Source organism: Drosophila miranda (genome assembly GCF_003369915.1).
Source record: "Drosophila miranda strain MSH22 chromosome Y unlocalized genomic scaffold, D.miranda_PacBio2.1 Contig_Y2_pilon, whole genome shotgun sequence".
Lineage (NCBI taxonomy): Eukaryota > Metazoa > Arthropoda > Insecta > Diptera > Drosophilidae > Drosophila > Drosophila miranda.
The window spans coordinates 7,539,679-7,556,000 of record NW_022881614.1 but is presented as its reverse complement, the minus strand read 5'-3'; the positions used below and the strand labels follow the sequence as shown (position 1 = coordinate 7,556,000).

At 50.2% G+C, this 16,322-nt stretch overlaps 2 protein-coding genes and 1 pseudogene across 2 annotated transcripts; all 3 read left to right on the top strand.

Annotated features, from left to right (window-relative positions):
• Window positions 1-1,025: 1,025 nt before the first annotated feature.
• LOC117193002 (proprotein convertase subtilisin/kexin type 5-like) lies at window positions 1,026-2,703 on the top strand. The gene is made up of 2 exons (XM_033397728.1): window positions 1,026-2,119; window positions 2,193-2,703. The coding sequence occupies exons 1-2, from the start codon at window positions 1,052-1,054 to the stop codon at window positions 2,601-2,603; spliced, it is 1,479 nt and encodes a 492-aa protein (XP_033253619.1). The 5' UTR covers window positions 1,026-1,051; the 3' UTR covers window positions 2,604-2,703.
• A 2,228-nt stretch (window positions 2,704-4,931) lies between these two features.
• Window positions 4,932-6,539, top strand: LOC117193003. Its single transcript, XM_033397729.1, has 2 exons — window positions 4,932-6,236; window positions 6,325-6,539. The coding sequence occupies exons 1-2, from the start codon at window positions 5,154-5,156 to the stop codon at window positions 6,334-6,336; spliced, it is 1,095 nt and encodes a 364-aa protein (XP_033253620.1). The 5' UTR covers window positions 4,932-5,153; the 3' UTR covers window positions 6,337-6,539.
• Window positions 6,540-14,405: 7,866 nt separating this feature from the next.
• Window positions 14,406-15,966, top strand: LOC117192973 (annotated as a pseudogene).
• The last annotated feature ends 356 nt before the right edge of the window (window positions 15,967-16,322 follow it).

Below are 16,322 nucleotides of genomic sequence, written 5' to 3'. Positions count from 1 at the left end.
TGTGGCCAATAATATAGAGCAATAACAGCCCCGATAGGACCGTCCGTCCGATCGATCGATCGCTGGCGCTTTTCACTTGTCGTAACGGAATCTATAAAAGGCCTCGACCCGGCCATCACGAAATTAGTTGCCCGCATCAATTTTTGTTGGTAATACGCGAGTGCCCACGGTCAAGAAAAGGGTTTGAAGAGCCCTCGAATCGAACCGATCATGAAGTTAATCGCTGCAGGAGCAGCCCTGCTGCTTCTTGCACTAAGTGCAAATCAGTCCAGTGCCAATGGTAGGTGGGCCCAAGCCCCTCAAAGGATAAGGGCTAGCCCTAACCCCAAGTGAAAGTGAAATCACAGACAGTGTGTGAACGAAAGAGTGTGGCAAATCGCTTAAAAAACTGTACTGTATGGATAAACCAAAGATTAATCATCAGTGTCCTACCTGGCTTGGAGAAATTTCGGACTTCGGCAGTCCTGCATAAAATACTACCAAGAACGTTGCATCTCTGAGTCTAGCCATGTTCATTTGCAGATCCCTGTGTGCACTGTGAGGAACCGCGGTTCCCACAGGCCGAATTCGACCAAAGCATTGCCGGATAAAGGCGGTGGGACGGTCGGATAAAGGCTGATGGCTGGCTGGATAAGGCCAAGGTCAGCCCAGATACCCACGGATATCCGGATGCGGCGAAGAGGCCAAGGGCCCCGAGAGGAGAAGTGTCCCGCTCTCGGAGCGAGAGAAACGCGAGAGGCAGAGGAGACGGCGGGATCGGGCCGGCAGCGATCCGACGCATGACCAAATATGGGCATGGGATCACGCCACCGGCCAGGCCCCGTTACGAAGGCCGTGGAAACCAGGAGACGGCGATGGAAAACTACCAACGCCGAGCCGGGGCCCGTCAAGGGGCTATAAAAGGAGGCTGCGGCAACGAAGCGGGGTCTTTTGCCGTGGAGATGTGATCGCGCACGTTGAAACCCCGCCGAAACGTAAGAGTAATACCCGGTACGGTTCAAAGAAAGGTCCTATCATTTGTCGTTGGGGGCAACAATAAAAATACGTTGCGATGAATCGGCCGACCGCTGAGCGAGCCCAGCAAACTCAAGCGAACCAAGAATCAGGTACGTTACAGCACATTTGGCATTCGGGCCCCATAAACTGCTATGAATGCGACAGCCTGGCGGAGTGCGATGCCGGCTCCGGCACCCTGCGCAAGTGCCTTGACAACGACGCCCAGAACTGTGTGGCCATCTTCGACAGCGACGGGGCTGTGGTGCAGCGCGGCTGCAGCGACAACCTGGTGACGGCCTGCTCGGCGGACCAGGACAAGTGCTACCAGTGCCGCTCCAATGGCTGCAACAGCCTGAGTACCGACTCGGAGCTGGTGGATTGCGTGTACTGCGACGCCCAGAGCGACGACAACTGCGTCTTCGACATTGAGCTGGTGAAGGATCGGCGACGGTGCCACCAGCAGTGCATCACGGCCCTGTATCCCACCACCAGCGACGCCAAGGCTACCCTGGAGCTGGTGAGGACCTGCCTGGACGACCTGGAATACGACGATCGCGAGGCCTGCGCCGAAGGAACCTTTCCGCATTGTGTGGCCTGCACGGGAGCCAGTTGCAACCAGGTGGAGCTGGGCGTCCGAGGCAGCTGTAACGCCTGCCGTGGCTACTGCTCCAGTCCCCTGCCCCAGACCTGCCGCGCCGTGCCCGCCGACGACGACGTGGAGCACTACTTCATCGAGTTCGACGAGTCCGGAACGCTCGCCGCACAGGGCTGCCTCAGCCAGTTCAATGTCAGCGTTGTGCAGCTCCTCGAGGAGAACAAACGCCTCTGGTACCGCTCCGGGGCGGACAACTGCAATGTGGCTACCGCCCTCCCTGTGCCCCAGAGCTGCAAACTGTGCAGCTCCAGCACTGATGCTGACTGCGCCGTCGATCCTGGCGTGGTGGAGTCGGAGACGGAGTGCGACAACGCCGTGAACACGGACTGCTACACGAGGATTCTGGGCAATGGACACACGGAGCGCGGCTGCCTGACGAGTCTGGAGGGCGCGGAGTACCTGGATTGTCTGCGCGAAAGCAATGTCACGCAGTGCGCCAAGTGCTCCGGAGAGAACTGCAATCTGGAGGTGAATATAGCAAGGGCTTTTCTCTCTCGGAATATCCCTCTAACCCAAAATCCCAAAACCCTGTTGCTTTCAGCTGCATCCCACCGAACGGCTGAGCTGTCAGACCTGCGACTCCAGCGAGGACCCCAATTGCGAGGCGTCTCCAGCTTCCGCCGCCCTCTGCCTGCTGCACACCGGCAGCCAGCAGTGCGTGACCAGCCTGGACCTGGCTGGAAACACCAAGCGCGGATGCAGTGCCTCGCTGGAGTGCGACTCGACGAGTCCCCAGAAGTGCCAGCTCTGCTCTGGCTCTGAGTGCAACACGGCCAACCTGAAGCGTCTGGAGGACGGCAGTCCGGGTCCCTGGCAGCAGGAACTGCCGCTCAGCTGTCAGAGCTGCCAGGACACCGCCTCCTGCGCGGCCAGCACCATTGAGGAAGTGTCCTGCGCCACCGAGGCGGAGTACTGCATGACGGTCTTCGATGCGACGGGTGTGGTCCAGTGAGAGCAACATCTACGACACTGTCCGCGGCTGCCTGGACGACAAGGACGAGATGGACCAGCAGCGATGCATCAACGGAGAGGACAGCGATTGTGTGGCCTGCGACAAGGCCGACTGCAACGTGGCGCAGCTTGTCGAGGCCACACTCAGCTGCTACCAGTGCTCCGGCGAAGAGTGTGGCGATCCCAGTCATCTGCAGTGCAGCCAGTACAGTCCCGAGGACAGTTGCTACGTCCTGTTCAACCAGGACGACGGGGACATCACCTCCATGGGCTGTCTGTCCGACCTGGAGGACGAGTTCGTCGACGACAACTTCCACTCGCTGCTCTTCTGCGACAAGGCCAACAGCAACTTCTTCGACAACCTGCCCACGGCCACCAGGTGCGTGGCCTGCGACTCCTCGGAGGATCCCAACTGCGCCGTGGATCCCACCAAGATCGCCCTGTTCGGCGACTGCGGCGTCCTGCCCTACACCAGCTGCATGACGCGTGTGACAAGTGAGTGGCCCCGGCCTATTGGGAAGTCCAATCTCCATTCCTTCCTCTTTTCCTTTTAGATGGCATCACGCAACGCGGCTGTCTGAGCAGTCTGCCACGCGAGCAGCTGACTGCGTGCGTCTCGGGCAACAGCAGCTGCGAAGTTTGCGAGGGCGAACGCTGCAACACGGACATCTATCCCGCCGATCGTCGGCGTTGCCAGCGCTGCGACTCTGTGACGGATCCCAGCTGCTCCTCCGCCCCGGACGCAGCCGGCGTCTGCCCCTTCTATCTGGCGGACGAGGACTGCAGCGCCAAGCTGGTGAGCGGCGAGACCTACCGCGGCTGCCTGCGGGAGTTCACCTGCGATGACACCGACAAGCAGCACTGCCGCCTCTGCTCCGGCAAGGACAACTGCAACGTGGCGGACCTCCAGAGCTGCTACATCGGCTACCCCGGCAAGTGGTCGTCGCCGCCCGTCAACTGCTAAACCTGCAACGGCACCGAGTGCCAGGGCACGAGCCTGGGCTCCCTGAAGAAGTGCGTGGGCAACGACGAACAGAACTGTGGCACCGTCTTCGACACCGCGGGTCTGGTGGTGCTTCGCGGCTGCACGGATGAGCTGTACGCGGACGAGGAGCTGCTGCAGTTCTGCGACGAACAGCCGGGGCAGTGCAAGTTCTGCAAGTCCACGGCCTGCAACAATGCCAGGGACCTGGACACCTACGTGGACTGCCTCTTGTGCGATGGCGCCGACCAGGCGGAGTGCGTCCGCAAAGTGGACGACGTGACGCGGAGCATCTCCTGCGTGGGCAGCTGCTTCACTGGTCTCTATCCCCGCAACTCGGAGGCCAATACCATCCTCGATCTGGCCCGCTGCTGTCTGGACGATCTGGAGTACGACGATCTGGGCATGTGCACCTACAATAAGGTCACGCCTAAGTGACCAGTCTGTCCAAGGTCCGCAGCCGTCGCGTCTGTCAGTCGGAGATCAACTGCGATGAGGCCGGCACCTGCCGCACCTGCTCCGGGGAGAACTGCAACGATGTGGACCTGCAGTCCGGATATGTGGGCGAGCCCGGCAAGTGGCAGGATCTCCCGCTGAGCTGCCACGTGTGCAACGATGCCGCCAGCTGTGCTTCGGTGGGCACGGAGCCCGCCCAGTGCCAGGGCAACAACAAGCAGACCTGCGCCACAGTCTTTAATGTGGCGGGTCAGGTGGTGGCCAGGGGATGCAGCGACTCCGTGCAGTCGGCCAACGCGGACTACTGCGACCTGAACAGGGACAGCTGTCCGCAGTGCAAGTCGGATGGTTGCAACAACGCCCTCAGCCTGGACGCGTACGTGGACTGCTACCTCTGCGACGCGGATGAGGACTCCTCCTGCGCCTGGGAGACACCCACGAACACTAGAAAGTGCCAGGGCCAGTGCATGACGGGCTTGTATCCACGCAGCTCCTCCGTCGACTCGGCTCTGCAGCCGATCCGCGGCTGTCTGGACGATCTCAACGAAGCGGTGCGCACCACCTGCGCCGCAGGAACCCACGCCAGCTGCAATTCCTGCGAGGGAGCACTCTGCAACGGCGGCGACATCATCGAGAACCCCCAGGAGTGCTACGTCTGCTCCGATCCCGAGTGCGAGGATCCGACCACGACCAAGTGCCTGGCCTACAGGCCCGAGGATCAATGTGTAGCAAGGTAATAATTAGTGAGGCATTCAACTAGTATTTAAAATAGCATACAGCGCGCATTGGTATTTACCGCACCATCGATACACTCGGTGGGAAATACCAATAGTGAGATATCGGATAAGAAACATCGAGAAGAGAGTGAGTGCACTTTGTAAATGGCGATCGTGAGAGACGGACGCGCAGCTAATAAAAAAGAGTTACATTAAATCACCGGGTTTGTGTTTTTATACCTATACAGTTCACTCACGCACCGATATTGGTCACTACAATTCCCGGGTTAGACGGCCTACAATTTCAGAAGTGGGATACGATCAATCGCCGCCAGTGAAAAATAGCGAAAATTTTTATTATCTCGTCCGTCGAAGACGCCATCGCTGAAAAAAAAACATGTCGGACTTGGTCGGCACGGAGGAGTTCTCGGCCGCCCAGCTGCGCGAATGGCTGGAGTCCCTCAATCTACCAAAAGGTGGAAGCAAAGCTGCCATGGCAGCGAGACTTAACGAAATCCCAGTAGAGCTGCGGGGACAGGGACCACCGGCAGCCGAAACATGCGAGAACGAGAGGGAAGATGAGGCGGCCGCAGATCAAGACTCGACGAAGAGCGAACGCAAAGAGAAGAACGAAAAACCACCGCAAGCGCCTGGGCACAACAACAACCATGGCGAATATCGAGCAGAGGTTGAAATGTTAAAACTGCAAATCGAGCTGCTGAAGCTGCAGAGCGAGAGGGAGAAGGAAGGGAGAGGAGAGAACACAACACCAGCCGCCAGCAATGACGCTGGCGTCATGTTGCTAAATGCCGCCAAAGACATGTTGCCAACATATCATGGCAACATTTCTGGAAACAACGATGACGTCACAACTTGGATCGCGCAGTTTAAGGCCGTCGCAAAAGTGAACAAACTGAAGGATGAGAAGCTACTAATGCTGCTAATGTCGAAGCTTAAGGACAAAGCATTGGTGTGGCTGCATTCGAGTCCGGAGCACATGTCGCTGCCAATCGATCAATTGTTGAACGTCATGGAAGACACTTTCCATCCCAAGGAAAGCAAACTGTTGCTCCGTCGCAAGTTCGAGTCCCGTTCATGGGCACGTGGCGAGGAGTTCTCGATGTACTTCAACGCCAAAGTGTCGCTGGCATCCCGCATAGTCATTGACGACGAGGAGTTTATTGACGGAGTCATCGAAGGTATCCCAGATGTAGGCCTGCGTAGGCAAGCCCACATGCAGTGCTTTGGCGCTCCATATCAACTACTCAAGGCGTTCGAGAAGATCATGCTGCCAAAGAAGTACGGTTCAACTGAAGGGGCAAACACTGGAGCCTCGCCAACACCCATTCGCTGCTACAACTGCAACTCTTTGGGCCACGTGGCAGGGGAGTGCCGCAAGCCCAAGCGCGAAAGAGGAGCGTGCTACGGATGCGGCAGCATGAGTCACCAGGTGTCACACTGTGACGAAAAGAAGTACAAGGTACATAACGATTATATATACAAATTTAATATATACATTAGCAATTACAATAACAAATGCTTGTCCTTGAATTGCCTCATCGACTCAGGGAGCCCAATAAGTTTTATGAAGTTATCGTGTCTAGAGCACCAGTCGGAAAATAACCTAAATAAAGTGGAAGAGCGCTCACGATTAAGTTCGAACGAAATCAAAGAAGATGATTTAAGTTTATATAAGTTTAACAAAGACAAGAAAAACAGAGAAATTGAATTTATTTTGAATAAAAATGCGGATTACGCTTATGTTGGACTAAATAATAGCAAACTTAACATCTTTGGTAAAATACCCAGTTTTGTAATTATTAACAAAAATCGAATCAACTTTGAATTACTAGTAGTGGCAGACGAGTCGATGGGCTATGAGGCTGTGTTAGGTAGGGATTTTATGAATTTATGCAAATTTAAAATTGTAAGTGACATTTGCAAGGAGAAGGAGAGTGAGACAAAAAACGAGTGTGAAATAAAAAATGAGTGTTTAGAAAAAAATGAGTGTTTAGAAGAAAATGAGTGTTTAGGAGAAAATGAGTGTTTAGAAGAAAATGAGTGTTTAGGAGAAAATGAGTGTTTAGAAGAAAATGAGTGTTTAGGAGAAAATGAGTGTTTAGAAAAAAATGAGTGGAAAATAGAGAATGAGTGTTTAGGAGAATATGAATGTGAAGTTAAAGATGAGGGTGATAAAGAGAATAAGCATGAAGTAGAAAGTGGAGGCAAGGTAGAAAATGAGTGTTCTGCAATGGTTGAGTGTCTGGAAGACAGCGATACCTGCGAGAGCGTAAAAACCAATTTCAACGAACTACCAAGCCAGTATCCAGACAAAGAAAACGACTGGGAGTTGAAAGTAGGGACAGATTGTAGCCAAGAACTCGCAGGACGACTTAAATACATGTTTAGGACAGCGTATGTAAACGCAGAAAGACCAAACTTACCACAAACCAAGTGGGAAATGAAGTTGAATTTCGAACACGAAAAACCGTTTCATTGCCCACCTAGAAGACTGTCGTATAGCGAAAAAGCCCAAGTACAGAAAATGATAGACGAATACACAGAAAAAGGTTACATCAGAACCAGTGAGTCAGAATACGTTTCGCCTATAGTACTGGTAAAAAAGAATTCGGGAGAGTTGAGACTGTGCGTCGATTATCGCACACTTAATAAAGGTATGATAAAGGACAATTACCCAACACCTCTGATAGACGACCTACTAGATAAACTGTCAGGGAAAAGACTTTTCACCAAGTTAGACCTGAAGAATGGATACTTCCACGTATTTATGCATAAAGATTCAGTTAAATACACATCGTTCACGACCCCCATGGGACAATACGAATGGTTGAGGATGCCGTTCGGGTTACGAAATGCATCGGCGGTGTTTCAAAGATTCACAAACAACATTTTTGCAGATATGGTAAAGGAAGACAAAGTTATAATATACATGGACGATATTATGGTAGCAACAAAAGATAGTGATAGTCACATGGAAATTTTACAAGAAGTGATGAGACGATTGGTAGAGAATAAACTTGAATTAAGGATTGATAAATGCGAATTCTTACAGTCAGAAGTTAAGTACCTGGGCTATTCCATATCGGGTAACGGAATTAAACCAGATACGAAGGGATTACAGGCAGTAAAAGGGTTCCCAGTCCCCACGAAAACGAACGAAGTGCAGAGTTTCTTAGGGTTATGTTCTTACTTTAGACGGTTCGTAAAAGATTTTTCTACGAAAGCTAAGCCCCTTTATGATTTGGTCAAAAAAGACAGGAAGTTTGAATTCGGTATCGTAGAACTAGAATGTTTCGAACAACTCAAAAGTAATTTGTTGGAAGCACCGATCTTGGCACTTTACAATCCCAGAGATCCGACAGAATTACATTGCGATGCAAGTTCGTTAGGTTTCGGGTCAATTCTAATGCAGAAGAAGGGTGATGGCAGAATGCACCCGGTGTTTTATTTCTCCAAGCGGACAACAATTACCGAAGCAAAATACCACAGCTTTGAACTGGAGACACTAGCGATAATTTATGCACTACAACGGTTTAGAGTATACGTGCAAGGCATACCCTTCAAAATAGTGACAGACTGCAACGCGCTAACTATGACTCTAAACAAAAAAGAACTCAATCCACGCATTGCCCGCTGGGCGTTAGAGTTACAAAATTATGACTACAAGTTAGAACACAGGTCAGGAAGTAGAATGCAACACGTAGATGCGCTAAGCAGAGCCGTTCAGATACTCACGGTAGACACAAACACCTTTGAAGAAAATTTAATTATATGCCAAAACAGAGATAACAAACTGATGGAGCTGAGAGAAACGTTACAGAAATCAGAACACAAACATTATGAGATGAGAAACGGAATAATATACAGGAAAAAAGATAACAATACTATCCTATTCTGCGTACCCGAGGAAATGGAAGGCCACGTACTCTATAAGTACCACGATGAACTAGGGCACGTCGGTATAGACAAGATGACCGACGCTATATCGAAAAGCTACTGGATCTCAAACGTAAGGTATAAAGCCAAGCGACACATTGAAAACTGTCTAAAATGCATAGCGTACTCAGCAAAACACGGAAAAGAGGAAGGGTTTTTACACAACATACCAAAAGGGTCAGGACCATTCGAGGTAGTACATATCGACCATTTCGGGCCAGTCGACAAAGGCAGGGCCAACAAACATGTTTTAGTAGTAATAGACGCGTTCACCAAATTCGTAAGACTTTATACGACCAAAACCACTAGCACAAAGGAAGCAGTAATTGCAATGAAAGATTATTTCCGAGCTTACAGTAGACCCAGATGCATTGTGTCAGACAGAGGAAGCTGTTTCACGTCAAAAGAGTTTGAAGAATTCTTAGAACAGAGCAATGTTAAACACGTAAAGATAGCAACAGGGTCGCCACAGGCCAACGGGCAGGTAGAAAGGGTGAACAGAAGTTTGGGACCCATGATTGCAAAGCTTGTTGACCCGGAAAAAGGATTACATTGGGATATGGTAGTGGAAACAGTAGAACACGCGATGAACAACACAATTCAAAGAACAATTAATGAACACCCGAGCAGAATGTTGTTTGGGGTCGTACAAAAAGGAAAGGTTTCAGATTTACTTAAAGATCATCTAGACGAACTAACCGAACAGCGGGCAACAAGGGATATAGAAAAGATTAGAGCAGTAGCAGGCACTCATCAGGAAAAAATACAGTCTTATAACGAACAAGCAACAAATTCAAAGCGAAGAGAATCACACGTGTACGTAGATAATGATCTAGTTATGGTGAGAAATTTCGACACTCATACAGGGGTGTCTAAAAAGCTTATCCCGAAGTTCAAAGGACCTTATAAGATATCAAAGGTGTTAAAAAATGATAGGTATTTGCTAGAAGATGTAGAGGGGTTTCAACAATCAAGGATCCCGTATAAAGGAGTTTGGGCGGTGGCAAATATGAAGCCGTGGATTGAAAATGGTAATAATGCAAATGTCACAGGGAATCAAAATGAAGAAAATGATTGTAACACGTAAACTTAGAATATTAAGAGTAAACCACACCCAACTGTAATAAATCAACCTATCTAGAAACTAAATTAAATGTAAGGAGTTCAGGAGCACTCCGGTCAGGATGGCCGAATTGTAGCAAGGTAATAATTAGTGAGGCATTCAACTAGTATTTAAAATAGCATACAGCGCGCATTGGTATTTACCGCACCATCGATACACTCGGTGGGAAATACCAATAGTGAGATATCGGATAAGAAACATCGAGAAGAGAGTGAGTGCACTTTGTAAATGGCGATCGTGAGAGACGGACGCGCAGCTAATAAAAAAGAGTTACATTAAATCACCGGGTTTGTGTTTTTATACCTATACAGTTCACTCACGCACCGATATTGGTCACTACAATTCCCGGGTTAGACGGCCTACAAATGCTACCTCGCCTACAACGCGGGCGACGTGGTGGCCATGGGCTGTGCCAGCGACTTCGAGACGCAGGTCATCAAGGAGCTAATGGCCCAGAAGGCCATGTTTCTGTGCTCCGGCAACAACTGCAACTTCTACGACATCGTTCCCGATCCGAACAGCTGTCTGCAGTGGAATTCTCTGTTGGATGCTCGCAGTGCAACCAATCCCAACCAACTGCTGACCACCGACTGGTGCTCTGACCTGCCCTACACGGAGTGCGTCACCCACATCGATGCCAAGGGCACAACCGTCCGCGGCTGCCTCTCGAGCATCGACAGCGACGACTTCTACGGCTGCCTCACCGGCGACCACGGAGGACTCTGCGACACCTGCATCGGCACCAATTGCAACGGGCTAACTGTCTTCCCAGCGGATCGTCGCAGCTGCTATCAGTGCGACTCCGCCAGCGACCCCAACTGCGCCTCGTCCCCCAGCAGCGGCAGCAGCACCGTGTGCCCCGTGTATGCCAACGAAGACTCCTGCGTGACGACCCTGCTCGACGGCGTGACCCACAGGGGCTGTGGCTCCACCTTGAGCTGTTCGGACCCCAGTGACTCCCGCACTTGCGGGAGCATATCTATCAGATTGCTGAATCTGGATCAGATCAGATCATTTTTATAGCCAATAGGAACAAATCAATTTGCAGTGGCTACGCAGCGCCCGACGTCACGCTCAGACTGATTTTCTGTCTCTCTCGCACGCACTCTTTGTCGTGTCGTTTAATATTAGCGGCGTCTGCCGGAGGAGAGCCATACTGACTTAGTATCGGGTATAACCGTAGAGTTGCGGTGTCCGCAGCAACTCACAACGTTCCCCCTCGTTTTATTTATTATTTAATATATCTCTAAATTATTCCATTTATTACTGTTTTTTTTATCAAACTATTTTTATTTTCAGTTTGGACTTTCTAAATGTTTTTTTTTATTGTTGAGTTTATTCTGTGGATTTCTATATTTATTTTGTAATTTTATTATGGGAAAAGAACAAATAAATAAATCCCAAAAGGTCATCCGACTTTTTACACCTAAATCAAGGCAAAGGTCTTCCCCATGTCCCCCCGCCCCATAATTTCTTTAGAATTAACGGTGAAACCTGCTCCAACCAACTGTTCTTTTTTTCGCCTTCATTTCCGTTTCGGTCTGACGTTTTGCATTTGAAATGCGATTGAGCGGCCAAATCAAAAGCTGAGTCCAAACACAAATTATCCATTAGACGGAATGTCCATTCTCTGTCATCATCATCATCATCATAATGTACAGTTTGGTTATTATCAATTCAAGGCGATTAAACGTTTATCGATTGACACGACATGGCTGGTGGTCCCCACTCCCCAACCCCCAATGCCATCATTCCCATCGCTGCTGTCAACATAATTAACGGCAAACGTCTGGGCCCGACTGGCAGCCCCCGTCTCAGGGCCCATGCCAAGAAGTTATGCGACGGATGGACGGATGGATGGCTGGATGACGATGGCCATAGCATTCCCGATTATAAGCTCTTCGGTCTTCGCTCCCGTTGTAATTTCCACGGATGGGGGGGAATAGGTTGGGTTTTCCGTGAATAAAACGCCAATGTACGGGCCGTGTGGCAGCCGAGCAAATGCTCCGCCAAAGAGACGGAAAATGCCGCAAAATGGCGTCAAAGGAAATCTACTTCCCCAGTAAAAATGTTATTCACATGATTATTGTTATTGTTATTGTTGCATGTTGCCTTTGCCAAAATGCCACCATTAGTTGACCTGAAAAGAGGCTCGCAACGCACTCAAGTGGCGCTCTTACTGTACTCTCCTACCTTCCCCTATGGGCCCAGTTACAACACACACACACACACCTACATAACTCGTATATGCACATGTATACTGAACTAAACTGAAGACTTTCCATCTTGAAAATGATGTAGCATCTAGTTTGGTCTGTCTTTCGAGGGATACTTGGACTCTAGTTTGTCATATCGACCTAGTTCTCACCTCTCCTCTCCACTCTCCTCTGCATTTCGAATACGACAAACCAGCTACAACGCGAACAATCGCGTCAGCTAATAAACTGTCAATTACTCTTGAGCCATTTTCAATCAACACGCCAAACGAGGCCCACACATGTACAGAGGGACCGACACGCATCGACCGAATTACAAATTTCAAACGCACAATAAACGCAATTACAAGCCTGAAGAGAGCCCTTCCACAGAGAGGGAGAGTGACAGAGAGAGGGAGATAGGGCGTGAACTAGATAGAGATAGAATGACAGAGCCATCCACAGGCCGCAAAAGCAAAAGCGTGGGTCGGGTGCTAGCCAAACGGAAATCGAAAAGCTAGGACTGGGGCTGGGGAGCCAGCATGATTGAAGCCAATTGTGAGAAAACAGCATTTTTATACCCGATACTCAAAATGAGTATTGGGGTATATTAGATTTGTGGTAAAAGTGGATGTGTGTAACGTCCAAAAGGAATCGTTTCCGACCCCATAAAGTATATATATTCTTGATCAGCATCAATAGCCGAGTCGATTGAGCCATGTCTGTCTGTCCGTCTGTCCGTCTGTCCGTCCGTCCGTCTGTCCGTCTGTCCGTCCCCTTCAGCGCCTAGTGCTCAAAGACTATAAGAGCGAGAGCAACGATGTTTTGGATCCAGACTTCTGTGATATGTCACTGCTACAAGAATATTTCAAAACTTTGCCCCGCCCACTTCCGCCCCCACAAAGAGCGAAAATCTGTGGCATCCACAATTTCGACGATACGAGAAAACTAAAAACGCAGAATCGTAGAAGTTGGCTATATCTTCTAGAGTGCAAAATCTAAACCAGATCGTATAAATATTATAGCCAGAATCAAGAAAACAATTTCATTTTGTCTCGCCCTGTCTCTCTCTAACACACACGTAGCATAGCCGGCTTTGCTTAGAGTAAAACATTAGCGCCTAGATCTCAGAGACTATAAAAGCTAGAGCAACCAAATTTGGTATCCATACTCCTAATATATCGTACCGAGACGAGTTTGTTTCAAAATTTCGCCACACCCCCTTCCGCCCCCGCAAAGGATGAAAATCTGGGGATATTCACAAATCTCAGAGACTATTAAGGCTAGAGTAACCAAATTTGGTATCCGCCCTCCTGTTAGATCTCACTTTAAAACGTATATCTCAAAATTCCGCCCCCCCCCCTTCCGCCCCCACAAAGGACGACAACCAAAACTATCAAGAGTAGATACCCTGCGCAACATAACCATGTGGCGGATAAATATATTCCCAAACTGATTCTTGGCAAAACGCACCTCCTCCCAGTGGGTCGAGTGGGTGGCAATTTAGACAATCTTTCCCTCTCTGTGATTTCCCAGGAAAAGTGTTGGACGGTTTTCTAAGGGTTAAACTACAAAGAGAGTGAGAGCGCTCTAACTGCGATTGCCCACTCGGAGAACGGCGTCGTTTCATGCTAGGGCGGCGTAACCTCGTCTCCGATCACCATGAAGAGTCTTCGTTTGCGTGTCGACGAAATCACAACGACAATTAGCAGTTGCAGCCGGCCGCGCTTAAACCCGTATTACCCATTACATTGTACTCTATACGCGATTAAGATTAAAGTTTAAGATGATTGAAGTCCAAATGAATAAATCTCGAATTGTCTACATCGTGTAGTACATTATTAAACGCAAAGATTCCCCAGAGCATTTTTGCTCAACATTGAAATCTCGTATCGAGGATTTCACAACAAGTGTTGTTTTCCTCAGATACGCATACCCACACAAGCCGCACACAGATACGACAAAAGTTCGATGCATAACAAATATTTGTATCTCATGGATACAAGTGTGTGTCCCGCTGACAATGCCTGAATCTGAATGTGATAAATACTTGCAAGTTGTTTATTGTCAGTGGCAAATAAATCAAGTGTGTGGCTGTTCGCCTGAAATGTATCCAAGGAGGTGCAAAATCCATGTCTGACTTATTCATGAATCTTAATTGGTCTGGGGTTGGGTCTGTGCTTGTTCTTGTTGAGTACTCGTGTTGTTTCGGATCGATTTGCTTTTAATTTGAAAAGTTTTCAACTTCTTGGGAATAGTTTCCAAGTTGTTTTTGCAACTCCTATCGAACGATTCACTGGGGGCCACTAATCCAATCAGAAATAAGAAATCAGGAACGTTAAAAGGCATCACAGCACTCGTCTGGGCCTCAGTCATGAGGTACTTGTGTCCCGCGCAGCTTCTGAGTCTCCTGCTGTTGGCACTGCTCAAGGCCCGGCTCTCAGTCCCAGCTCATCCCATCACCAAAAGCTTTCTGCCGCTGATGATCAGCACTTGGAACTACACGGACGCCAACCGCGAGGCATTGACCGTGCTCCGGCAGGGCCCACGGCGGACGCGCCAGTCCGTGATCCAAGGCTGCCTGCACTGCCAGAATTCGAACAGCTGCGGCCGCCTTCTGGGCGGTCACAGCGCTCCCAACAGCTCCGGCGGGATCACCCTGGAAGCGGCCCTCATTGATGGCGCAAGCATGGACAACGGGGCTGTGGCCGGAATGCCAGGGATACGCAATGCCATCGGAGTGGCGCACGACGTCCTGAGGTACACGAACCACTCGCTGTTGGTGGGCGAGAATGCCGCCAGGTTCGCCGAGGCCATGGGACACAAGAAAGAGGTTCACTCTCTGTCGACCACTTTGGACGTCCTGCTCCCCTGGCTTCTGGGCAAATGTCAGCCCAACTTCTGGCGGAATGTGCGTCCGCTGGCCAACGAAAGCTGCGGCACGTACTCGCCGCTGCCCCAGGAGCAGCAGCAGCGGGAGATGCGTCAGGAGTACCCCATCGAGCCGGGCCACCACGATCAAGTGGGCTTCCTGATCCTGGACACGGAAGGCCACCTCCATGCGGCCAGCCTCTCGAGCGGCACGCGCTTCCGCATCCCCGGCCGAGTGGGCGATGCTGCTGTGCCCGGATGCTGTTATCTATGCCGATAACCATGTGGGCGGCGCCCTGGCCACCGGAGACGGGGATGTCCTGATGCGCTTTTTGCCCGCCCTGTTGGCCGTAGAGGCCCTCCGCGCCGGACAGTCTCCGGCCAGTGCCGCCGAGGCGGTGATGCGACGCCTTCTCAGGCACCACACGGAGTTCAATGGCGGCCTGGTGGTGGTCAGTCGATTGGGTGTCTACTCGGCGGCGTGCGCCGGTCTGGATGAGTTCCAGTTTGTGGTTAGCGGCGAGAGCAGGGGCAGGTCCATGCGTCGAGTAGAGAGAATCAAATGCTTGAATCGCCATGAAGTCGTAACCGGAGGACCCCGGGGAGATTTCTATGTAGCCCCCAAGAAGATATGGGCGGCCGGGGGGAAGATATCTTGATGCAGCGAGTGGAGAAAATTACGCTTAACGAAGGAGTTGATTCCCGAGAGTTTGAGGAGGAATACGTATAAGACAAGGCCGCGGAAATAGACGAGGATGAAGGGGAGAAAGAGGAGGAGGTACGATCCCTCTTAGACGAATCTCCGGGAGATCTTTTGCTCCATCAGCTCGGCCTTGCGCCACCTTTTCCCTTCCGTTTTCCTTTTATTTACTTTTGAGGGGAAAAAACCTTGCCCTCTGCCGACCCCCTCCCCCGCTGCAGCTCTGCAGCACACAATTTGTACAACGATTTCAGTTTTTCCAGTTTTCCATTTCGGGTCCTTTCGTTTTCCTTTCCCGCACTCGTATCCCCAATTCATCTGCTTTGCATATTTCTTTGTTATTTTTCAGTATTATTTTCCCTTCTTTTTCCATTTCGGGGCTTAGTCTCCCCCCTCTGGACCACCCCCTGCCTTGCGATTGTGTAACGTAATCCCCTCGTGTTGGTTTCCTTCGAAAATCTGCTGTAAATGTATGCAAATAAGTACAGTTGTGCTTTAATTTGTGCGAGTCCCACAAACTTTTGACGGGTGTGACCTAACCATTAAAGTTTTTCCGGGAAAGTTTTCAATTGCGGCAAAGGAAAACAAAGGAAAATCTGCGGGGATTGCTGTAAGCTAACTATTTTTGACCAGTATTACTACGAAATATGCTATATACCAGAGCTTGTACTACAACCACAATCTACTCGTGGAATATCGTTCGTCAAAGCTCTTGAAGAG